This window comes from Propithecus coquereli, unplaced genomic scaffold (genome assembly GCF_000956105.1).
Source record: "Propithecus coquereli isolate 6110/MARCELLA unplaced genomic scaffold, Pcoq_1.0 Scaffold507, whole genome shotgun sequence".
Lineage (NCBI taxonomy): Eukaryota > Metazoa > Chordata > Mammalia > Primates > Indriidae > Propithecus > Propithecus coquereli.
In genome coordinates, this window is record NW_012150919.1 from 1100973 (window position 1) to 1127862 (window position 26890).

Sequence of the window (26890 nt, forward strand, 5' to 3'; positions counted from 1 at the left end):
TTTCTTTCTAATTTTTAGTAGAGACGGGGTCTCGCTCTTGCTCAGGCTGGTTTCGAACTCCTGAGCTCAAACAATCTGCCCGCCCCGGCCTCCCAGAGAGCTAGGATTACAGGCATGAGCCACCGCGCCCGGCCTGGTATTTGTCTTTTTGTGACTGGTTTATTTCACTTAGCATAATGTCTTCACAGTTCATCCGTGTTGTAGCATGTGTCAGATTTCCTTCCTTTTTAAGGCTGAATAATATTCCACTGTAGGTATGTGCCACATGATATCTATTTGTTCGTCCATGGACGGGCACTTGGGTTGCTTCCACCTTTGAGCTATTGTGGATAATGTCGCTATGATCATGAATGTACCCATATCTTGTTTCTGTCCTTGCTTTCAGTTCTTTTGGGTATAAACCCAAAAGTGGAATTGCTGGATTAGATGGCAATTCTACATTTAATATTTTGAGGAAATGCCATATTGTTTTCTGTAGTAGTTGTACCATTTTACATATCCACCAACAGTTCATAAGGGTTCCAGTTTCTACACATCCTTGCCAATACTTGTTACTTTTTGTTTGTTTTGTTATTTTTTATAATTGCCATCCTAATGGGTGTGAAGTGATATCTCATTATGGTTTTGACTTGCATTTGCCTAATACTTAGCTATATTGAACATTTTTATATGTTTATTGGCCATTTGTATATCCTCTTGGAGAAATGTCTATTCAAGTCCTTTGCCCATTTTTTTTTAAATTGGGTTGATTGGTGTTTGTTGTTGAGTTGTAGAAGTTCTTTATATATTCTAGATAGTAACCCCTTATTCGATTTGTGATTGGCAAATGTTTTCTCCCATTTCATGAGTTGCTTTTTCACTCTGTTGATAGTGTCCTTTGATATAGAAAAGCTTAATTTTGATATGTCTTTTTGCCTTTTTTTCCTGTGTTTTTGGTGTCATACACAAGAAATCATTGCCCATGTACATTGTTTTTTAACTCGTTTTTTAAAGTCATAAGTATATATATTGACATTCTTTCCACACCAGGTCATATAGCTTCTTATCATTACTTTTGTTGATTGCAGAGTATTCCTTAGTATGGATATACTTGTTGATTTAACCTTTCCCATATTGATGGTCATTTAGGTAGAGTTCATTGTTTCCATTTACATGTATATATATTAAAAACAAAATCTGGAAAGGACATTCATCAAAGTGTTAGAAGTGATGTTCTCTGGGCAATAGGATTAGAAATAGTTTCATTTTGTCTTTTTGTTTATCTGCATTTTCTAATTTTCAATAGCGAACATGTATTTTTATTTAATAAAAAATTACAAATTACTCAATAAATATATGGATATCCTGTACTCCACCAATTTCGCTCTGGAAAGTTTATCCAAAAAAGTTATTCTTTCTAAGTTAAACAAAAAACAACATCTGTTCCAAGTAATTCATGTTGTTGATAATGTTTCAGGATCATTTAGAAACAAACAGTATTCAGATAGGGGATACTGAGATAAAATTTCATATATGAGCTTAGATTATTATGTGGGCATAAAAATTAGCTCATCGAAATATGTAACAGCATGAAAACACATCCATGAGGACCAGGATTTCAACTAGGCAATTATCCAGGCCAGGGGTCATGAAACTTTTCTGTGACAGGTTAGGTAGGACAGTGTTAATAAATATTTCAGGCTTTGTGAGCTGTATTGTCTCCATTGCCACTAAACTTTGCGTTTGTGGAGCAAAAACGCCCTTACACATAGTTGATGCTTTCCAGAGATTTCTTGACTGTTAGATGCATACAGTGAAGGGCACTGCAGATGCCCCAGGATTGACTGACTTGCTGATTTTCGTGGTTCTTTAGTGCACAAGTTTTACTGTTAATACATCCGTCTTCTGTTCTTTCCTAGGAGAAGAAAATGTAATTGCTGTTCCTTTGGGAAGTCGAAGTGTGAGAATTACAGTGAAAGGACCTGCCCACCTCTGTAAGTAAAATTTAATCTTAACATTTTTAAACTTCCTGAACATTTAGTTAGCTAAAACCGTGAAATGGAACCAACCAACAAAAAACCTTTCTCTGAGTTAACAGGTAAGAAGACAAATATCTCAGGGATTTTGCCCATCACCTGAAACAGTCTGTATCACTAGGGAAATTATCTATACTGTAACCTTAATTTTTCAGTTCTGATGCCCTCATGGAAAACATACCTGTTTGGGATTAATCCCTCATGGGAGTGGGGAAATGAACTGGAACTGCCAACGTTTGTCTCCTTCTCTGCCAAGGTCTCCTTGTGGCCACTGACAGGACTTTCTTAGTTGTGGTCAACAGAAAATGGTCTGTGCCATACTGACCCTCAAAGCAAGGTCCATTGAATCAAAGCTATATACTTGCCTTTTCTTTTTTTCCTGGACCATCATCTTAAATTTTTAAATCATAGAAATTTCTCAGGGCCAGGAGCATCTCACATTTTTGGTAGCTTTCAAGTGAGTGTGTGTGTGTGTGTGTGTGTGTGTGTGTGTGTGTGTATTTTGGATCCAGAACTATTATTTCAGCCAGAAATGTCCTTTGAGAAAAGTTTATAACAAAATGTTTAAAAAAAAATGTTTAAGGTCACCATCAGATTAAAATCTTAGGGAAAAAAAAAGAAATGCTATACTATAGTACATTATGGTCCACATTAGGGAAGCAAGAGAATATTTTTGTGACAGTGAAGATACATAGTTACTCAAAAGCCTGTTTTTACCCTTAACGTTACCATGTAATTTATGAGTAAAAGAGTGACTCATTTTTTAAAAAAAATTACTAAAATGTTTACAGCCATATAATGGTCACTTCATTCAAGGTTTTCTTTGCAGTGAAGCATCAAAACATTTTTTAAATTTCTCTTTTAAATGGCTTCAAATCCCACAGCTCTAGATGAGAACAAATCTTCATCCTTATGAATACAAACATGATTTTTGGAAACAGGTAAAAATCATTCAGATCCAGATTTTGTGAATCATTTAAGTAATCACATTGTAAAATATCTTGGATGCAAAAATGTGAAGTCTTGAATAGTCATAGTAGCATTGTTCATAACAGCCACCAAGTGGAAACAGCTCAAAAGTCCATTCAGCTGTTGAATGAATAATAAAATGTGACTTATGTAAAATATTATTTGGCTATGGAAAGGGATAAAATACGGATATAGGCTACTACATGGATGATCCTTGAAAACATTATGCTCAGGGAAAGAAGCCAATTGTAAAAGGCCACATATTTATTATATGATTCCATCTATAAAAAACATCCAAAATAGTCAAATTTATAGAGGTGGAAAATAGATTGGTGATTGCCTGGTTAATGGGTGTGGGGTTTCTTTTGGGGGTGACAAAAATGTTCTCAGCTTAGATCGTGGTGATGGCTTCACTCTGTGTGTATAACGAAACATTAAATTATACGTTTTAAATGAGTGAAGTTTATGGCTTATGAATTATATATCAAAACGATGTTTAGAAAACAAAAAAAATGTAGTGACTGGGCCTGATATTCTCATGATATTAAAGGCAATTCCCCCAAATTGAACTCCAAAAATAGCTTTTTTAAGTTATAAAAACAGAATAAGTAAACAGTGAATAGAGTAAGTCAAGATGAATACTTCGAGGCAAAAATTCATTTACATGTGTATATGTTCTGGCATATTCAACATAACTACACTCAAGCAGACACTCTTCCAAGAATAGGGCTCAAAAATTTTCCCATTTCTCCAAAGTGACAGATCTGCTACTTGGAATATTTCTCCTTCTGAACAATCTCACAGTTGGCACTAGAAGTGTTTCTGAAAGTTATCCCTCTTGACTGATGAATAGAACTGGCTTCATTTACAAAGGATTTAGTTAACATATCTGAATATCTAAATATAGAAGCAGCTTTATTTTCTTAATCTATACAACTGTTTTCTTAATTTTTATTTGTAGAAGAAATATTTCTGAAGTGAAGCTCATTTTGTAGTAATAAATCATTCTTTTAACATCCATATTAGCTATAACTCTCCAGTAACGAGGATCCCTGTAAAAGACATTTTACTGTAACAAAACTTCAGCATTAAGTGTATTTGACTAGTAATAAACTTGAGAAGCCAAGATGCCATAAACTGAAAACCTCCATTTCATTTGGAAGAATATTTTTTCTTCTAAGTTCTGTCCGATGACCGTATGCAGAGATGTATGTATATAAATATGGGAACTGTGCAAGATGGCCAATCAAAGGGAGTTGATGCTGAATGAAATGAACATATACTATAAAAATACAGCTCTACTGTAAGCGTAAGTTTGATGTAGGGTTAACCACATTCGCTGTGCTAAATGCTCATTGCACGTTTACCTAACAGTGTTTCCATGGCCTTTAGAATTTAAGGAGGGCTCTTGTGGATGGTGACCATGACCCTGCCTGTTTTGAAAGAGCTGATACTTCTCAATGCAAGCCCTTCAACTAGAAGCAATTAGAAGCATTCATCATCTTTCTAGTCATCATTTCTTTTAAAAATAGCTAGTATGGATTAAAATATTTAAAGGTATCATTAGAGACTTGAGTTGGGGATACAAGAAGATCTTGATTTCTGATTCTAGTTTTCACCCTTTTTGAGGATACCTATCATGTCTTCCCCAACACTTCCTCCCCTCCACCTGCCATTCCCCACTCTCTCCAACCCCTGGAATAGTAAGCCTGGAGAGGAGAAAGAATGTGGGCAGTGGGCAGCAAGGAAGAAGGTTCATACTCTTTTCCCTTAACAGTGGTGTGAGTGTTTATGGTTGTCCTGGGGTCTCCTAAGCACTAACCACTTTGCTGCAGGAACCACAGAGGGGGTCGTGAAAGCTCTGAGAACCAAAGGGCCGGTGTGTGCAGCTCTCGCTAGCCATGCATCTCACGCTGTCCCAACATGGGGCTGTAGTAAATGTACGGAGATGGTAGAAATTAATACAAATTTAACAGAGATATCCGTAAGTCCTCATCTGAATTGCTGATTGAAAAACCACAAACTCCTTTTCTGTCATTTATTTTAAGCAACACAGACACTAAGGAGAAGAAAGTTTGCCACCAGTAAAAATGACAGCTTTTGAAGAACTACAGTGGCCTCTACTTCACTGTGGATTCAGCATAGTGGCTTTGCTAATCCAAATTATCAGCATTGTCTGCCTCTGTCAACTCAACCTTCCTCAAATCACTTCACCAGGCTTTATTCACCCACTCTGACTCTGCTTACTTGTTTACACAGTTGAGGTCAAAGCACCTGCTTTCTACCTGTCATACTAGATGTGCAACCAGTGTTTGTGCTCTATGCACTGGAAGCCTGTTGAAATAAATAAAATAAAGATATTTTACAATAGGCATAGAGTCCAGTGGAGAAGAAGAGTGGTTTGGGTAATTTACATGCACTCGAAAATTGTTTTTGCTGCTTGTGTTTTTATATCCTTGTCACTGAAAATCTTAGACACTGTTGAAATAGTAGAATAGACTCTATATTAAGAACAAACACCAAAACCAAAGTAATAGAAATGCTGGCCTTTGGTTTAGGGGATGGATGTCATAGCAACTGGTCTTTTCTTCCTCCCCTATTGCCTTCCCAGATTCTTACACCCCCTTCCCCATCTTTGCATCCTGATGAAACTTGGAAAGCTGTGCTCCAGAACGTTAGCACAGTGGTAAAGCAATTACCACCCAACACAGCCGCGGAATCCATCGCACACTATGTGAATGTAATCAAGCCATTTCAGCCTGAGTCTCAGTCTGAGAGCCTGGTGTTCTGCATGCCTTCTGTGAGGATGGATTGTGTCCAGCTTCATTTTGTGTTTTGCTGTTGCTCTAATGCTTGCTGTTTTTTCTCCTTTACTTTAGAGATCTGATTCATACAGTGTAGGGCCCACTTACTATCTCCAGTTTCCCATCTCGTTTTTACTGACAACTCACTTTATAACACTCAGTTTTATATCTTCATTGGAACTAGGAAATGAATTTAATGTCACACTTTCCAAAAATCTACTGCGGTCACAGAGATCAGGGCCAAAGTGGTTGGGGTTTTGTGTGCCTGAAAATAGCCAGCATTATTCTCCGACCACTAATGACTCCTCCAGACCAAGTAGCTCTTGTCCAGCCTTTGAATTCTCCCAGAAAAGTTCCCAGCCTGCCTGTCAGGGATAATCAGGGATGTCTCCTAATGCCTGTTATGCAGTCTGTCCAGGGCGCTGGAATTCCTGCAGCCGCTCCAGTGGCAGAGAGTAAATCCAGCAGATGAAAATAACCAAAGCCCGGCAGCACATGGGTTGAAGCTCCCTGATGCCAGACCATGTTGTCGCGTTTTATCATCTTGCCATTTTTAAGTTTGAAACTGAGCGGAGTCTTGGTTCTTTTGTGTCCTTTGTTTAGGATTTTTAATGACTGACACAATACCACTGTATCAAGTGTAGATTTCAGAGTAGAGTTTGACATGAGAGATTGTGCACTCTGAATCCTCATTTCAGAAACAAGGCAATGAAAACCCAAGACAGAAGTTAGAGAAAGAGCTGGAGCCAGACACGCAGGTGCCCCAGCACCTACCTGTGTATGTTTATATTGCCTCTCAACCTCAGACCAGGTTTACTAAGTATGGTGACACTTACAAAATAAAAGAAAGAAAAAAAAAAGAGGAAAAAAGAAAGAAATTTAAGTAAGTGGAAATGCTATTTTGTTCAAACCGTGGGCAAACATTTTTTCTGTAGGAGATCTTAAAAGCACTTCCATTCACATAAAAACAAATTCGAATAAAGGGGCAGCATGCATTAGGGAGATCTTTGTGGCAATGGAATGGTTCTGTATTTTGATGGTGGTGGTGTATGATAAAATGGAGTCAAACTATACACACACATTGCACCAATGTCAGTTTCCTGGATTTGATACTGTACTGTAGTTTCATAAGATGTAACCATTGGGCAAAACTGGATGAAGTCCGAAAAACCAAAACCCAAACTGCTCCAATGAACATGTCTTTTGAACATCATATCAACACTCAAAAAGTTTTGGATTTTGGATTTTTGGGTTAGGGGTACTCAACTTTTACAAGACTCAGGAACTGAGGCAATAGGATCTACATGTCGAAAAGGTAGAGTCTTTAGGGACACTCAACTTGGTCATAAATATCTCTCAGCACGTTTGAGCAAACCTTGGTCCACTTGGCTGGTCCATCCCTGTAACCCCTGGGGTCTGGGGAGGGAATGGCACTAATATCTGCCTGAGACAGTTTTTGTTGATACATTTGATGTGATATATATGCTGAAGGAGTTTCACGATTTGTTAGTGGCTGTTTTTTGTTTGTTTTTAATTTCAGACGGTCTTGATTTGAACATGTGACAGTTTGGGAGAAAAACAGAATATCCTTATGGTTATTTCTTTCTAGTGGTCAATTATATATAAAATGAAATTTACCATTTTAACAAAAAAACTGGATGAAGTTTACACAGGACCTCTCTATATTATTTTTGAAACTTTCTGTGACTCTATAATTATTTCAAAATAAAAAGTTTTGTTTAAAAAAAGCAAATTTGAGATACAGTGTGGTTTTGTCTAAATAAAAGACTAGGCTTAAGACTTCTGAATAGGTAATAAAGTGAGTAAACTTAGCTTTATTTTGAGTGTTAGTTATATCATGAGAAAATATAAAGAAAGGTTTTCCCTTTCCCCTTATGGTAGAAATGGCTACGAAGAATTGAGTAGACTTATTTGGGCCTACCACCCCGTTAACTCCTTTTTACGGGCAACTAAACATCTGACATATCTGATCTACCAAGATGAGTCAGGGTTTGTAAACAGAATGGGTATTTTGATATCGTGTTGTTATCATATGCTGGTATCGGACTTAGTAAAATGTCTTTGGAAATAAAATGCCTTTGAGATAGTTTCTTATTTGAATTTTATTTTTTAATTTCAGTTATTGAATCTAAGACCCTTCAAGGAAGCAAAGGAGAGCACAGCTTTAGCAGCCCTGGAGTCTTTGTTGTAGAGAACACAACAGTTGAGTTCCAGAGGGGCTCAGAGAGGCAAACCTTTAAGATTGCAGGACCTCTGATGGCTGATTTCATCTTCAAGGTAGGATGATCCTCTTCAGAAACGGCATGCCTCTGAAGCTCAGAACATGTTGATCTTAAAAACAGTAAGTTTGTTTAGCAGGAGGTCATCAGTGATTGTTTCTAGATAGCGCAGGTATCATTAATGCGTCCGTCTTAGCAGTTTTTTCCTAAAAATCGCTCATCACTCTCAAGTTTCTGCTCCTAAACGCTGATAGTTAAGAAACAAACTTCATTTTTGTAGAGGAAAGATTGATTTTGTATTTATAATCTCTAGTTGCTGTGTTCAGTTTTGTTTTTAAAGAGATAGTGCCTCACTATGTCACCAGAGTTGGAGTGCAGTGGCTATGATGTTGTCTCACAGCCTCAAACTCCTGGGCTCCAGTGATCCTCTTGACTCAGTCTCCCATGTAGCTGTATTCAGTTTCAAACCTCTGGATGGAGTTTGGTGAAAATGGCTAGTGGTTAAACATACCACATCCTAAACCCAAATCGTGCCACTGCGTTTCTTCTTGCAAAGGAGGACAGAGAGGACAGAGGCTCATTCCTCATCCTTCTTTAAGACCATTATCCTTAAGGGATATTTACTTCTACCTTCAGCCCTTAGAATGTGCAGCCTTGCAGTGGGCTCGTTCAGGATCAGGGTTTTCTTCCCCAGAGGTTTTATTATGGGCACCTGTTGTAAGGTACCCACAGAAGAACTCTTCTTTCCTGGAACCACAAGCCTGTATCCCCTCTCTGGGTGAGCCTGGAGCATCTTCCCTCACTCAGAGGACATGAAATGCAGTGGCCAGTGTATTTCCGAGATGATACAATTTGAAACTCTTCTGATACATTTGAAAATGCCTAAGAAATGAACAGAAAAAGATAATTCAGTGGGTGGTTTTGCCCTATCCCTTTTCAGAAACTCATTCCAAAATGTAAACAGAAATCAGAAAATAGCTGTAATTGCCAGTAATATCTTCATGTGTGGGAGGAAAAAAAAAAAACCTCTCAATACTTTCAAAGAACTGTCTGTGTCACACATATTAATTTGTCAAAAAATGTTTGAGACATCAGTGTCAGCAGAGGAGTATGTACGGAGGTAGATGAGAGTTTTGAACTGATCCAAATTCCTGAGATCTAAATGCAGCCTGCAGTGTGACCAGCCAAATGCAGTGTTTTGTTTTGTTTTTGAAACTTCAGATTTTAAACATTCAACATTTTAAAATCAAGAGATTTGGACATAAAAATATCAGGGTTTTTATCTGCTTCTTTTTAAAAATGGGAAAATCTGACGACTAGCTTGCATTTTACCATAGCAACAATTGGCTGCAGCTGGGTGGCAGCTGCTCTCTCATGGAGACACTCTCTTCCTAGTTTGCCATGGTCCACACCACTCCCTGTTGCATCCTTAACGTTAAGGCGTATTTGTCAGCTGCCATTCATCCTGCTTCAGGCATTCGCTCATCTGCCTAGCCTCTATAAACATTTAAGCTCGTGACTTCTGTGTCAGATCCTTAAAGCACTGACCCACTATTCTTAGATGGTCACAGTGTGAAAGGTTTTGGGGAAGTCATAGCATCATCTTTCTTTCTGTTCTCTCTCTGATCTGTTGTGGCATAAATTCTGTGCTTGTCTTGCTCTCCTTAAGGCCTTCCCATTTGATTCTCAAGTAGAAAATACGCACACAGTCTCTTTTCTCTTCTAATTACTACTCAGAGAATCTATGTTCTTCCCTGCAGCATGACCAGCCAAATGTCAGCATCACCACCTGAGCTCGGCTGCCCCACACAGCCCCACCCCTGTCTGTGGAAAAATTGTCTTCCATGCAACCCGTCCCTGGTGCCAAAAACACTGGGGACCACTGCGTGTATACACACACCTACGTATGTATATGTGTGTACTCATACATTTTTTTAATACTGGAAAGATACATGAAACCACTGAAAACAACAGTGGTGCTTTTAGAAGGGGTAAATGTAATATGTAATTCTTAAAATAATTTTTAAAAAGAAGAATACCTTCACATATCACATGCATAATTAAAATTTATTTTATACATTCTTGCCCAAATTATATATTAACCTCTTAATAGAGTACATTTTAACAGCATTTTAAACCTGCACAGTCTGAACCAGTACTTCAGTCTGCTATTTTCCTTCCTCTGAGGACCAGCTCTCAGGCTTGGTAAACAGTTCTGGACTTTAACTTCAACTCCTGGAAAGCTTTTGATCTTTCTACATGCAATAGGTTTGTAAAGTATGTATCTCTATCAGAGAAGGTGTTGCACACCACTGTCTGACTAGTCTGTTACGTGGAGCCTCATTTCATGCCACGGCTGTGTTCTTTGGTGGATGCCGTGTGCTTGGTGGGACAGAATTTGGCACAATTGGAGACATTTGTGATTAAGTAAGAATGACTCTGATGTTGTTTTTCCCTGACTTGGGAGTTTGTCCAAATAGTATGTGTTTCTAGGAAATAGCCTTTTCCATCAGTTACTTTTTAAAAAATGTTTTGATTCCGAACATTGCAGTATCTCCCAGCCCGCGTTGTTGCTGAGATGAGGAGCTCTTTGCTTCCATCCGTCTCTTCCTGACCCATCACACAGCTGAGTAATGGCTGTACTTTGAGTGGGAGGTTAAAATATGTGTGAGGTCACCGGTGGCAGTCAGCCCTGTGTCCCTGCATTTCCTTCTGTCTCTTTCCATCCTAGTCAACCAGAAGCAGCTGGTCTGAAAAATGGAAGATGTGGCTTCACCCCCGAGAGGGAAGACAAGGCAGTGTAGACCAGCCAGTTTGGCACAGCCATGGGTGTGCTGAGTGATGCCGAGGCACACTCCTTCATGGAGTAGACCTTATTTCATGGGATTCTAAGAAATACACTGTTGAAAACTACTACATTCCTATGTAGAGAGTAAAATATGTAGAGATCGATGAGACGTTAGGTTGTCTTGTAGTTATCGTCGCTCAGATTCTGACATTGAGCAACTCACTGTGCCAATAAGAAAAAAATTTCTTTCTTCAGCTCTTTTTAAGAAGCTATATTTCCATGGTTGGGACATTCTTGAAAATTGTACCTTTCCTTCTTCCCAATGGATTTCTCACTATGTATTCTTGTTTTCCTGAATGACATGCTTGTCAAGGGTGACCGTTGTCACAGTATATTGTGCTAGGGGCCTTTTGCACTAGGGCCCCTGATGTGTTAGTTTGCTTCTTCAGTAGGTGCATGTTGCCACCAGGTAGCAGCAGTGAGTTTTGACCAAGTACAGTAGCGGATGCTGTGTGTTTTGTTGATTGGGTGGTGAGGTAGGAGCTATTTGTTCAGTGAGAACTGACTGAACATTCGCATCTGTGAGTAGATGTTTGTGAATGTCAGTTTTAAGTATATTCCCATGAGAATATCTAATTTAAAAAATGAAATGGCTTTGATAAAGACATCTTTCTACATGATTAATTTTCAACTACTGCTGGTAGATTTCTCCCTCTTTTAAAACACACATCCGTCTTCAGGGGAGGTGGGGGGGAGTTTCTCTTCTTCGTGGTCTGAAATCTTCCGTTTTCTGACAGTTGTCTTCTTAGGGAATCATTTTTATTCCATTCAGATATTTTGTGTTTCTGCAGGAAGTTGTTTTCTGATTGTTTTTCCCCTAGTTCTCAGCTATGCAAGCTCTGTCTTCAGTTTCCTCCAGCCTCAGCTCTAGGTATCTTTTGTGCTCTCTGCCCACAGAGTCTCTTTTCTTCCTGGGAAGTTACGACAGCACATCTGACTTATCCGGGAATGTGAGGATTTGAAAATGCCTGTTTTCCTTTCTCTCAAAGAACATGTTACAGCCTTGCAATGTGGTACAGGTAGTGGCTGAATTTGTACATTCACAGGTATTTCAAAACATAGCAAGACGCAGTTTTAGAGTCAGCACCTGCCTTAGTTTCCCGAGGCTGCTGTAACAGAGTACCATGACTGCATGGCCTAAACAACCGAATTTATTGTCGCACAGTTCATGAGGCAAAGGATTGGTTCCTTCTGAGGGCTGTAAGGGAGAATCTGTCTCATGTCTCTCTCCTAAACTTTTTTTTTTTTTTTGGTAGAGATAGGGTCTTGCTATGCTGCCCAGGCTATTCTCAAACTCCTGGGCTCAAACAATGCTCCCACTTCGCCCTCCCAAAGTGCTGAGATTACGGATGTGAGCCACCACGCCCAGCCTCTCTCTGCTAAAGTCACATGGCTCAGACATTCTCCATTTGTCCTCACACCATCTCCCCTCTGCGCATGTCTGTCTCTGTGTCCAAATTTCCCCTTTTCATAAGGCCACCAGTCATATTGGATCAGAGCACACCCTAATGACATCATTTTAACTTAATTATATCTGCAAAGACCCTATTTCCAAACAAGATCATATTCTGAGATACTGTGGGCCAGGACTTCCAATGTATCTTTTTGGGAGGACACAATTCAACCCATAACGTGCCAACAGAAAAGATAACTTACCTATTTCATCAGCCTGTCAATTGGGATTCCATCTCTCCTCCTAAGTATTTGCCATTAATCCCAAAGGTAGAATATTGTGTATTTTTCTGTAATGTGGTCTGTTGAGGGAAATTTCTTGGTTACAGTAATTCAAATACTGCTACAGGAATTACAAGAATTCACAGCTAAGTTATATCTATAAATGCATACATACCATGAATAGCTTTATGTTAAAAAAATTTATCCTATACATTTTGGAAACTATTTTGAAGTGACCAAGCCAGGTAGTTGAATTTGAATTCATTTTCTTACCATTGCTATAAAACTCATTTTCCTAATCAAACAGGGGCCATATGCTTTTGTAAATGTTAACATATATTTCCCTTTTGCCATTCTTTGTACTTGGCCATCTTCTTTGTCAGTGAAGCCATCTGCCCTGGAGGCTTGACAGCAGTGGTTTTGCAGGTGGGCGATTGGGCTGTTAGCAGAAATGCAAAGAGAAAGCATTAATGTTTGACTTTTGAATGTTGAAGTAAGATGATTATTATTATTATTTAGTTTGGACTTTTATTTTGAAAGTCAGGCTTAGTGGGGAGAGATGATTTTCTGAATTTATTTAGTTCCCACACCACTTCAGGGCCAAGCCTAGAGTACTAACCCGCAGCATTTCTTCTATAACGAGGAGAGGATGCCCCTTCCCCCGGGAAGGCTGAGAGTCCCCAGGAGGACATAGCCATGGGGCATGTCTGGCATGGACACGGAGAGCTGCTCCCTTTGCCTTGAGGGACTGTGGACAAAGGAAGGAAAGAAGGGGCAAGATGGAGGGGGGCAGGCAGGGAGACGTGTATCATGATGGCAGTCACTCCCCAGAGCAGGGAAGGTTTCAGGGAAAGCCCAAAGCAGAAAAGGACCTTTTGTTCCACCTGTTGTTTAGAAATTCAAAAGGAAAATGTCTCTTAGAGTGCCCACTTCCATCAGCAACCTCCTGGAGAAGCCACATCGGAATGAAATCGGCATTAGTGTCATGAAATGTTTAGTCACAGGCAGAGTCTGAGCTTAGCACCTAGAGTCCCCCTTGGCTCCTATGTGGCATGGAAGACTTCTAGAAAATTCCACATACTCTCAGCTGGCCAGGGGTTGACACTGTGGTGGCAAATGCCCTTTAGCTGAGGGGTCAAGGTAGAGAGGGACCGTGTGTCCTTCTTTTCTTAGAAAAGGCCCAATTTATGCCTGCTGCCCTGGGTTAATTACTAGCTCCTCCTTTCAGTCTCAGAAGCCTCCTGGCTTGGACAGTAAAGCAGGTGGTCGCCTGGGCACAGCGCCCTGAGCCAGGCCAGGGTTGGACAGGAGTCCTGGCTGCACCACAGGGAACGTGCGGCACACGGGGAGCGTAGAGCGGGCTGGTCACCAGAGCAGTCGGCCAGCCCCGCCAGGACAGAACACAGCCGAGTTCACTGGCACTGATTCTCCCTGTGGGAATCCCGCTCCTGCTCATCAACTGCTTCTCTTTAGATAAGTGAAAAACACCTGTGAACAGGCAGGATCGCTGCAAGCACGTTTGTGAAAAGAACAATTATTTGAGACCAGTGGGAAGTGGGTGTTCATATTTCCAGTTTCTTTTCCTTTCAGACATCCTTGTTGGGGTTCAGCACCTCAGGTCTGCAGCTGGACAGGTGGTGAGACCTGACTTATTTCTCGGGGCTCCCGGGCTCTCCTGCTGGTGCACGGTGTTCTGGAGAGAGGAAGGGAGCACGTCGTGAGGAACAGATGACTGGAGATGGATGTAGAGGAGTCGCACCTACGTATTCCCTACTTTTCCCTGCTTACATTTTCTCACGAAATGGTGCAAGGTTATCAGTTGAGAGTGACAAGGTGGAAGGAGTTAGAAGTTTGAGGACTGAGAAAGAAGCATGAAATATTTGTCTTAAAAAATGGGAGAGTCAGTGGACTAGGGGAAAGTATTGTGCTTACTGGCAGCATCAAGGGCCTATTTGAGGTTGGTGAGCATGGGTTTAAGTAGTTCACTTGCCCTGCACTGAGAGTACTAGGCACAGATCCGGGTGTCACACGCAGACAGGACAACGTCCAGAAATCCAATAGATCTTTTTCTTTCTTGTGAGCGTTCTTAGGAAGGAAAACTTTCCTCAGAAGCACCACAGTAGACCTCTAATCATTGACAAGAATTGGGTCTACACCTTCCCTTAGTGTGTTAGTCTCTGAGTCCTCCGAGAAGCAGATGCCAAGACAGGATGAGATATCCAAGGAATTTATTTGGGGAATGCCTGTGAGGAACAAGAATGGGGCTGGACGCAGGGTGAGGCTGGGAGAGCTGCCAGACTGCAGTGGAATCTGACCGCGAGTGAAGGAAAGGGGGAAGGAAGGAAGAGTGCAGTAGTTCTACGAGAGTTCAGCAAGGCTGCAGAGGAGGCCCTGAGCCTGAGTCGTCTCTCCCAGGACTCTGGTGTCTCCTGGAAACAGGCCTGACTTCGTGCCCTGCTGTGCTCAGTCACTGGCTGGGAGCAGCCCATGGAAAGAGTGACCTGGAACTCGGGCTGTTGGCCGAGTATACCCTTTGCAGTGTGTATCCGAGCAGAACGTTCCATCCTGGTGGTCTTACACCTAGCAAGGCACGTGTGACCACGATGTTCATTTAGAGCAACCAGGATTTAGCTAAGACACACGAGGGAGGAACGGACACTGGAACGAAACCGGTCTCAGTAGAATGGGAAGGGGAAATGGATGTTGGTAGACAAAGAAATGTGTCTGTTACAATAAGGATTATCTCTTTCTGAAAAACATCTGGGTTTCATGCCGTTTCTTTCTCTTCTTTTTCTTTTTGTTAGTAATGGAGAGTACTTAGAAGCAATTTCAGTTTCTCTTAGTCTTATTTTTTGAGCCAATTCTGCAGTTTACATTTTTCTAGAGAAGTGTCTAATTCATCTAATTTTTCAAAGTTAACTTTTCAAATGTAACCATAGTATTCCTTATCATTAAATAAAAAAACTGTGCACCTATAACTACGTCTCTTTCATTACTAAACTTGTTTATTGGTTCCTTGTCTAACTTTTGTTTTGTTCAAACCATCCAGATATTGTCTCTGAAATATCTAAGGACTAGATTTTAATTTTGGTGATTAACTGAAAGGTGTTTTTTTTAAATATTTCTATTTATAGAAATTTTAATTTTTATTTCTTTACCTTTACATGGGTTTATTTTGGTGTTATATTTTTAGCTTCTAGAGCTGAATTCTTCATTTGTTCTATTTTCATATTTTTCTCTATTGAATGTATTCAGGGCTCTCAAGTTTCCCTATATAAAAGTTCTCAACTTTATCATAGTATAGTGTATCAATCTTTAACTCTATGCTTAGTGCTGTTTGTATCCCGATTAAGAAATCTTTGCCTCTGTAGTGAGTCCTCCCTCTCATTCTTGATATTGGTTATTGTGCCTACTTCCTTTTTTCCTTGATGAGTCATGTTGGAGGGTTATCAATTCTATTAGACTTCTCACAGAAACAACTTTTGGCTTTATAGCTCTTTTTAAATGTAGTTTTCTTTCCTGTCATTAATGTCTGCTCCTATATTTATTATAATACAATGTTCATCTTTCTAGTTTCTCTGGATTCAGTATGCTGTTCTTTTTCTAACTTCTTCAAATAGATGTTTATGTCATTGATTTTTATTCTTTTTTATAACATATTAATTTAAGTCTATAAATATCTTTTAAACAATGCCTTATGTTTAATTTCACAAATTTTGATATGAAATGTTTTCCTTCATCACTCGGTTATATTATTGTGTAATTTTCATAGTTATACTTCTAAATAATAAGTCAAAGAGTGTATAAAATCAAAGCATGTGGAAATATTTTAGTAATTTTTTATGATTTATCTTTAAAGCTTAATTCTACTGTGGTCAAAGAGCATATTCCATATAATTTCTATCTTTTGGAATTTCTAAAACTTGGTTTGTAGCTCAGAAAATAACACATTTTGGAAGAATGTGATGTATAGTCTTCATTGTTGGATACAATGTTCTACATGTGTCAAATAGGTCATGTTTACTATTTCGTGTCATTCAAAATTATAACCTTCCTGACTTTTGTCTGCTTATTCTACTTTACCGTGAGATAGGTGCTAAAACTACCACTGTGACTGTGCATTTTGTATTATACATTTTGAGGCTAAGTTGTTAGGTACATTCACATGTAGAATCATGACATCTACCTAGTGAATTGACCCTTTTATCATTGTGAAACTGTTGCCTTTCAGCACTTTGAAGATATCTCTACATTGTCTTCTGGCTTCCGTTTATTCTCTTGAGAAGTCAGCTGTCAGTCTTATTTTTGTTCCTTAGAAGGTAATGTGTCTTATTTTCTTTGTCTGCTTTTAAGTGTTTTCTCTTTGTATTTAGCTTTCATCAATTTGGCTGTGATGTAATTAGTGGCTTTCTTCAGCTTGAGGTTCATGATGCCTCATGAATCTGTGGCTTGATATCTACCATCAGTTTTGGACAGATTCTCATTTATCACCTCTTCAGAGTAGCTTCTGACCTAAGCTTTTTGTTTCTCTTTCTCGGACTACAATTACACCTTTACTGTTATCTGATATATCTAGTTTCCACTTTCTTCTCTTCTGTCATGTTACTGATTTTCTACTCAGCTATCTGTAATTCAGGGGGAAGCAGATTATGGCCAGCAAGCCATCCACCCATTGTTGTAAATAAAGTTTTATTAGAACACAGCCTCCCCCATTTGTTTACTTATTGTTGATGTCTACTTTTGCACTACGCCAGCAGAGTGGACTAGTTGCAACAGAAACCACGTAGCCTGAAAACCTAAAATGTTTGCTATCTGGCTCTTTAAGAAAATACTTGCCAAACTCTAATCTACTGTTAAATTAATCCATTGAGATATTGATTTGAGTTATTGCACTTTTTATTTCTGGAATTTCCATTTTATTTTTATTATAGCTTCATTTCCAGTGAAATTCCCCATCTTATCATTTAATTTCTTGAACATTTTAATCATAGTATCTTAGTCCAGGTTCTCTAAAAAACAGAGCCCAAAGCAAAAGCTCTGTGCCAACCCTGATGTTTTATGACCGCAGCGTAAGCTGTTGCTGGGCTCCTCCATCAGGGGAATGAGACATGAAGCCAAGGCTGGGGTTGCAGGCAGTAGTAGTGATATACTTAAGTTTTTAAGTTTTTATCAGTTAACACCAATACCCGGATATAAATATTATGTTTATAGTATCTATTTTTTCACTTTTTTAGTTGTTAAATTTTATTTTTTGTATGTCTAGTTATTTTTAAACTGTGTGCTGTGTATTGTAGAGGAAAGGTTGTAGATATAATTCGAGAGAAGATTATTTTTTGCTTCTAGATCTTCAGTCTAACTCTCTCCCAATTGGGCTATTTTGGCTGCAACTATTTTTGCCTCTAGAAGACAGCTAGGTTAGGAACGAAACTCCTTCATCCAACAAGAAATTGAAATAATTTGAACCTGGGCTTTATTCCCTTTAAAGGCTGGTCTATTTCCAGTTTACTTTTATATGTAAAACAGAGCCTTCTGGGGTCCCACTTGCGAGCCTGGGATTTCTACCAACAGCCCCACCTTGGCAGGCCTTGAGCTCCGGTGTTTGCTCCCTCTGTTCCATGAGTCTGATGACAGGTCTGCCAGCTTCTCAGCCGCTCAGTCACCACTTGCAAACTGGAAAATGCCTTGAGCGAAAAGGTGATGCCAAGTGTGGTGCCAAATGTTGTGCTCACACTTCTGGGCCTCCTTAGTGTCTGGGATCTTGGCCCTGCAAATCCTCCCTAGCGTGATAGTTCTCCGATGCTTTAAAATACATTAAAAATATTTTATGCAGCATTTTTACTTATTCTCACTCGGAGGAGTCATCAGAGGCAAGCAGTTTTGCCATAGCCAGAGGCAGAGGTTCTTAGCAACATATTCTACTTGTAACGCTGGTGTGGGCCCCACCCTGTCACCGTAAGCCTGCCCCTCCCTCCCTCTACCCACATCTCGTGTCTGGAATTTTTATACCATTTTATAATCAAATACATCAAACTATTTTTTAATAAACCCTTGTTTAGATTTACTCATAAGCTTTACTGATTTATTTCATCATCATTGCTTCTTATACTGCATTACTTCTTCTGTATGTGTATTAGTTCTTGTTCAGTACATTCTTTAGTAGTTTTTTCTTATTTGTTCCAATGGGTGACTTTGAGTGGTGATGTTTCAGAGTCATTTACTTTGTGTCTGAAAACATTTTTATTTTACTGATTGGTGATCAATAATTTGATTATAGATTGATAATTGATTGTTGATTGCTGATTAATACTTTGGTTATAGAATTCTAGAGCCAAAATTCTTTTCTCTCATCACTTTGAAGATACGATTTTGTTTTCTTACATCCGGCATTGCTTATGAGAAATCTGATGCCAATCTGATTTTCACTCTTTTTTACCTATAATCATTTTATTCTTTCTGATAACTTTTAGAATTTTTCTTTATCCTTGTTGTAGTATTTGTAAAAATGTCTCCTTAGAACTCAATGAGCATTTTTAACTGAAATTCCTGTCTTTCTTATGATCTAGGAATTTCTCAGCAATTATATAATCAAATAGTTTCTCTTTGTTATTCTCTCTCTTGTCTCCACCATTTTTTTAGAAATATTGTAGCCAATTTGTTGATAGTCTTTTTTAAAATTTCCTTTAAAAAATTAACCTATATTATTTTGTACACTGGCTTCTTCCACTAAAAATAGCATGAATATTTTCTCATGTATGGAATATTCTTTTTATATCATATTTATTTTTATTGTTATAATTATTATAATAATCTTATTTCTTAGTTTTTCTTCCCAATTACATTTTCCAGAGGTTTTTCCAACACATTAATCTTGTCAAATTTTTTTCATTGACAAAACTTGTATTTATGGTGTACAGCATGATGTTTTAACATATGTCTATATTGTAGAATGGCTAAAAAGAGCTAATTAACATCTGTATTATCTCACATTTTTTTTTTGTAGTGAGAACACTTAAAATCTACTCTCTTGGAAATTTCCAAGTATGTAATCTTGAACTCCATAGTAGCATGCTGGATCTATCCTCCGTGAGCTTAGCTTTTGTTTTCTCTCTTTTTCTCTTTGCGCTGCACTCTGGGAATTTTCCTTAGTTCATACAGTGGTTCAATCACTAGGGAATTAAAGAAAAAAGTAGGGGGAGGATTTGCTGCCTGAGTGAAATCACCTGAAAGTAAACTTCTGTCTGCAGTTGCTTATTCACTCTCAGGAGTGTGCCCTTCCCTTTTACTTAGGTACTAGAATGTTGATGAGTAAACACCATGCGCTTGTGTACACTGGAGCTGAGTTTCTGCAGTTGTGCTTTCAGAAGGATTTTACAGAGGATCTGCTTAAAAATATTATTAAAAATGTAAGAATCCCAATTATGTGCTATGTTTTTAAGCAAACCCAGATTAAGTCACAATCTCTGTTGTCACAAAAATTAAAATTAAATGTTTCAGGAAGAAAAAAATGTTAAACAAACAAACACATCCACCTACATTTTTGTGAACCCATTTACAGTCATGGAATTATCTAGAAAAATGGCTCCAGGGAGATTTGCTGAAGACATATGAGCCCCTATTTATGACAAATCTAAATGAAATGCTATCACATCTTAAAATCCTTGGAAACTTCGTGTACCATGGTTTGTTGGGGTAGACGTGTGGTGTATACATAGGGGAAGAATATCCATCTCATTTTGAAAGGTGTGGAAAGCACTAGCTCATTGTATGCAAATGTGTTATCAAAGTTCTCTCTGTCCAGACCAGGTACACTGTGGCCAAAGACAGTGTGGTTCAGTTCTTCTTTTACCAGCCCATCAGTCATCAGTGGAGACAGACCGACTTCTTTCCCTGCACTGTGACATGTGGAGGAGGTGAGGCACAGACTTCGTTCATGATTATTTAGAGCTCAGCGTTAGAAGTTATGCATCTGTGTTTTTCAAGCTGATTTTAAAACCCACGTGGTTATTAGAGATGTCTAATCACACAGCACCTGACTCAGCAGCCTGGAATGCAGCGGCGTTAATGAATGTGATCATTTGCCTTTATTCTTGAACACGGGAAAAACTAGATTTGGAAAACACCTTTTACTTTTAGCAAAAAGCTGGAAACAAACGTGTTTCCACGTGTTACTGCCTATCTCTCTTTATTGTCCTTAAAGCATGTATTATTTTTAATTTCAATGGAAGACTGAGAAGTGACTTGGTGGAGCGACTTGGTCAGCCTGATGAAGTTAATGGGGGTGTTGGTTCCAACATTAGATTTCTACCTTATCTCTGCACCAGTGCGAGAGCATCGACTCACCAAAACAAGAAAGGGTCCCTACCAAGCGGTGAGGGGAAAGTCCTACTTACAGTCTGCTTAGTTCAAAGTTTTCATAGGTAGTTGGGGGAGGTTTTGAGATGGGTGTAATCTGGGGCTCCACGCATGTGCTGCAAAAGAAACATCTTGCAGGCTCAGGTGGAAGACAATGGTCTATTTAATATGGAGACGCGGTGACTCCCTGGCGCGAATGAGGAGGTGGCCAAAGCCACTGTTGAAATGATTCTCTTTTTCTCAAATTATCTTTTAAATCAAAGAATGGATAGTTATAAACTAGTGCTGGGCAGGGGGGTGGGGTGAATAACGTTCTTAGGGTTGTTCAGCTGGTAAGCAGTACAGCTGGCATCCGGGTCCTAAAGGACGGGCGTAAAGGACGGGCTCATAAACAGTGCATACCCTCCAGGAGGTTATGGTACACACTCAAGAGTGAGAACCACCGCCTCTCTAAAGCAGTATCTTTGGATACGAGCTATAGCCATATTAATGCCACTATTTTTGCATATCTGTGTTATTCCTGTGTTACTATTTACTTAAGGATTTTCTTTTAACAGGACATTTTTCAACTTAAAGATACTGGCAAAAAATAATTTAATATTACTACCTTAAGTGGAAAACTATTATCTCTTGTCTTAAATAGAACACAATCACAAAAATAAATACAAGAAAACAACAGTGGGGTAAATAATCTTTAGGTTCCTGCCAGCTCTACCATTCTCAGTTTATTTTCAATTCCTTCTGAATTTTGTTGAGCATTATAAGAATCTTTATTATTTTTTAAATTTTATTCATTATTTATTTGTTTAGAGACAGGGTCTTACTCTGTTTCCTGGGCTAGAGTGCAGAGGCACAACCATAGCTTGCTGCGACTTCGAATTCCTGGGCTCAAGCCATCTCCTACCTCAACTTCATGAGTAGCTGGGATTATAGGCATGTGCCACCATGCCTGGCTAATTTTTTTTTTTTTTAATTTTTTGTAGAGATGGGGTCTCACTATGTTGCCCAGGCTGGTCTCAAACTCCTGGGCTCAAGCAATCCTCCTACTTTGGCCTCCCAAAATTCTGGGATTACAGGTGCAACCCACTGTGCCCAGCCTATAAGCATTTTCATGAGGCGAAAGCTCTTAGATACTTGAGTCCCTGACTCTCCAGCAGGCTCTGAGGAAAATTCTTAAAAACATTTGATGAAGCCCTGTTTGGAACTGAGACTGCAAGCTGGGCCTCCAAACCCAGGCCTCAGAAACTTCTTGGCCAATCCTGTCCTCCAAAATCTGCCTGCCGGAGTTTACATGGCCTAGAGGAGCAAGCAGCGAAGTTGGAATTTGAGGATCTGGATTCACTTTTTGCCGTGCTGCTAATCAGCCCTGGGACGTCTTTTAGCCTCACTTTCTCATCTGTAAATAGACTCTCCCCCTGATAGCACTGTGGGGGACAAAATGAGAGGACATATGCCAAGGAGCATCGTGCAATTAGTGAGCATTTGGGAAGCATCTGTTACGTAGGAATCTAAACCTGAGTTTTGTCAGAAATGCTTCTGCATGGCATGCAGATCCCTAGCTGTCCCCCTCCTGGAGTTCTCAGTGATCCTGGTAAGGGGTGATGTGACACATACACAACTCGGGTCACCATGGAAAGCTCTCGAAGTGAGTGGGACATACCTGCAGATACCTGCAAGTGTGTTTACACCCAAAAGCTGAATCCCATCACCTTCAAGTCTGGTGGGCTACGTAGCTCCAGGGAAGATGAGACTCTCTTGTGGACCCCAAAATGAAAGCAAAGAGATGGCAGGGGCTCTTTTATTCTAAAACCAAACATCTCTTTCTTTTTCACATTTTTTTAATTTTTATTTTTAGAGTCAGGATCTTGCTATGTTGCCCAGGCTGGACTCAAACTCCTGGGTTCAAGCAATCCTCCTTCCTCAGCCTCCCAAGTAGATGGGACTATAGGTGTGCACCACCATGCCCAACTCAAACATTTCTTTCTTTTTAATTTATTCCTTAGCTCTTACACAGTTATTCAGAGAGACATTCCCATTTTGGACCCATAAGATGAAGACCAGCTTTCTGCCGGGGCAAGGGGTGCATTTTATAGTAGGATTCAGCTAAGTTCAGTTGATTAAATTTTTGGGAGGAGAATAGGTGTTTCTCATACTTGAGTGTCCATGGAAAGATACAGTCAGTCCTGCTGGAACCATAAATGTGTGTGGGAGCACTTAGCAGTGAGATTGTCCCCAAAGATAACAGTGGGTGTAAGCACAGGAGAGAGATTTTAGGTGTTTTGGGGGTGCCTGTCATTGCGCACTGGTAGAATTTCAGTACGTTTGCTCATAATATAGAAAGGCCATCTGTCTTTCTTCTTTCACTTTTTGTTATCTCTAAGCTGTGATAAAATTAAAGAGGAAAAATTAATTGTCTCTCCCCAAATTATAAACACCTGAATGCTCCCTGTCTCCTCCTCTTAGAAGTGTGTTTCCATTTAGAACAAATATTTTCTCTGACTCAAGGAGCTGTAATCTCATTTTGTACTTGTTTGGGGGAAATAAAAACACACGCATAAAACCCACAAGGAAAGCATTACCGAGATTTAATTATATTAGTAATGAAATCTACATGATTTGTGTGGATGGCATTTCAGAGGTTTTTGGATAATCAAGAAAATTAGTTCCCTGGTCTCTAAGGTACCAAGGGTACTTGGATGGACTTTCCTGGTCCTGTCTCTAGTCATCGACGTGGGACACTTGAGATCGTCTGGAGAAAGTACCAAGATTGCCATCGCCATCTGATAGCGTAGAATTTCTGGCACATACTGGCACCCAAGTAACATTTTATGGACTGCATTTGGATTTTCATTCTTGTGGTTTCGACCTTGCTTTTTATAACGCATACCAGTCCGCCCTTCTGCGCTTAGCTTACATCCAAGCCATGTCTTGCAGAAAGCTGTCTAGTGGTTTATAAAATCAGATTCCTCTCAGCAATCAGGACATTAAATGTATTTTTAGGTTAGACCAATTGATTGAGGTGGAGAGCTTGGCTTTGGGCATTTTTTTTTTCTGAAGAGCTCATTCTAGTTTTGGAAAATTACTGTTTGTTAAAAAAAAAAGTTTAACTTCACATGACTCTTATATAGTGACAGGAAACCTTGAATCACATCTTTCAAGAAATAGAAGCACCATTTTGTGAATTGTTTTTTAAATTTACAGCACTCATCTATTCAGAATGTTCACTTGCATCAGAGACAAATCAGATTTAATAGAATCAGGAGTAAGTTTCCATTCCTTCCTCTTTGCAGGCTTGTGAGGGAGGAGGGTAGATAGTGGGGTGTATAGTAGCATTTGGGATGTACCTGTTATGTCAGAATCTAACATACAGGAACGGATTTTGTTCCTCCCTATATAGACCAGGCTTAAATCTCCATTTGGAAGGTTTGTTGGAATTGGAGGTGCCCCAGGGCAGCAGATGAGTAGAATGCGGAACTGCGCGTGCAAACGATAAAACATTATGAAAGAAATATTCAATCCAGCAAAACCCAGCACGAGGATAGTGCATAATGTAGAGGGAGAAAAGCAGGAAAACAAAAGATTTAAAACACACTATTATTTATCAAGTTAAGAACACGCACACAGGACATTACATAGGATGGTTGCGTGTTTAAGGACATATAAGCAATAAATGAGAAGAGGTGTCGGGGTGGGAGGGTCGGAAGGGAGTGGCAATGGGGGAAGAAGAGGAAATATAGGGAAATGAGGGAGGGGCCTTGCGCAGTGCCGTGATGACAATGAGGACGTGGGACATGGACCCATGGACCGAGGAGAATGACTAACTGGCCTAGCCCACGCCTGAGGGCCAAATGTGTCTTAAACGGAGTCTGTTGTAGCTTTTTAGTCACAAATGCTAAGCGTACCACAGTCAGTGCAAGCAGTCTTTGTCCGTCTTGGCCTCGCATTTTAGGAGAACCTGAGAATCTTTTCTTAAAAATACTGACTTCCTGGCCCCCAGCCACAGTGTTTCTGACTTATGGGGCACTGGGGTACTGGTATATTAACAGCTCCCGTGTGGTTCCGTTGTACAGCCAGGATTGAGAATCACTGAGGGAAGTTTCTTAAAGAGGAAAGAAAAAAGCATGTGGCAAACCATACTTTGCCAAGTAAATGTGAGACCGTTGCAGTATTCAGATTTCCCTTTTGCACTGCCTCAGGTTATCAGCTCAATTCCGCGGAATGTGTGGACATCCGCTTGAAGAGGGTCGTTCCTGACCATTATTGCCACTACTACCCTGAAAATGTGAAACCAAAACCAAAACTGAAGGAATGCAGCATGGACCCCTGCCCCTCAAGGTTTGTGTGCTTGTCCACACCCGTTTTACTTTAAACGTGAACAAATCAACCGCAACTGAGACTTACCAATCTTGTCCAGTGCTATTCACTTCCATTTCCTGAGTCTGAATACACACTGGTGGCAGGACCTGCGTTCACGTTTGTAACCGTGGTCAATAGGAATTAGGACACCTTTACTAACGCGGTCATTCTGTCTAGCTCCGTCTTGTCACATAGCCCTTTTTGAGCATCTCCTGCACATGCAATTTTAAAGATCCCTTCTCCCAAGTACAATGCCTAGTCCATCTGCCAGTCATAAATGTCACTCACTCACCATTTGAGCTTTTCAACAGGGTCACCCATTACCAGGTTTTGACTTTTGAAGTGTTCCCATTAAATTGATCAATACGTGAGTGGATTAAGAAAATGTGGCATATGTATACCATGGAGTTCTACTCAGCCACAAAAAACAGTAGTGATATAGCACCTCTTGTATACTCCTGGATAGAGCTGGAATCCATTCTACTAAGAGAAGTATCTCAAGAATGGAGAAACAAGCACCACATGTACTCACCGTCAAATTGGTACTAACTGATCAACACTTAAGAGCACATATAGTAGTAACATTCATCAGGTGTAGGGCAGGTGGCGGGGAGGAGGGGATGGGTATATACACACCTAATGGGTGCAGTGCGCACCATCTGGGGGATGGACACACTTGAAGCTCTGACTTGGGTGGGGCAAAGGCAATGTAAGTAACTTAAACATTTGTACCCCTGTAATATGCTGAAATAAAAAATTAACAAATTTAAGAAAAAAAAATTTAGTGTAAATAATGCATTGTGCAAGGAAGTGAAAAGTCTTAATGCCAAAGCAAAAAAGCTATGTGTGAAATATCCCATTGCATAATTTAGTACCTGCTGACTTGGATTGCCGGGGGAAGTTTCCTGGCTTCACTGCAATATCTTAAAATAACAGCACAGTATCAAGTCCCAGAATCCCCTGATACCTGCCAGCTGGCTAGGGCAGTGCATGCAAGTGGAAAAGAAGCGTTCTTGGTGGATTTCATTTCCTGCCACTAAACTGCCCTTTTCCTGTAATCCTGGTTGAACTAGTTATTAATAGAGGCCTTTCAAAGGACACATTCTGTGAAAAAATGTGGTTTTCTAGGGATTCTACTATTATGATAGTGTGTTAATATCATTAATATATTTTATCAGAATCATGATATTAATAAGAGGAATAAATTTATCTCAATTGAGAGAAATATTTTCCTTTGATTAATATACCACCAGTTCTGTTTTCTATATTTTCATATAAAACTGAGGATGGTTTTTGTCAGAGATGTTCTCGAAAATTAAAGAGATGGTGGCTGAATTTAGGGAAATGGTTGATAACCCTCAGGATTTTTAGTTTTCAATTTAAAAGAGCTCTGTCTCTTGGGATGTCAAATCTTATATTAGTTAATTAATAAATGTATTAATTAAGTAGTACTCCATGGTATACATATACCACATTTTACTAATCCACTCATGTATTGATGGGCACCTGGGTTGTTTCCACATTTTTGCAATTGCGAATTGTGCTGCTGTGAACATCCTAGTACAGATGTCTTTTTTATAGAATGTCTTTTTTTCCTTTGGGTAAATACCCAGTAGTGGAATTGCTCGATCA

At 39.5% G+C, this 26890-nt stretch overlaps 1 protein-coding gene across 1 annotated transcript in view; it reads left to right on the top strand.

The window, feature by feature from the left end:
* ADAMTSL3 (ADAMTS-like 3) overlaps positions 1 to 26890 on the top strand; it is a 291707-nt gene that overhangs the window by 153980 nt on the left and 110837 nt on the right. Inside the window, exons 8-11 of the mRNA XM_012656530.1 lie at positions 1899 to 1973; positions 7929 to 8086; positions 20349 to 20460; positions 25099 to 25237. Of these exons, the coding sequence (XP_012511984.1) occupies positions 1899 to 1973; positions 7929 to 8086; positions 20349 to 20460; positions 25099 to 25237 (484 nt within the window). The remainder of the gene's footprint in view (positions 1 to 1898; positions 1974 to 7928; positions 8087 to 20348; positions 20461 to 25098; positions 25238 to 26890) is intronic.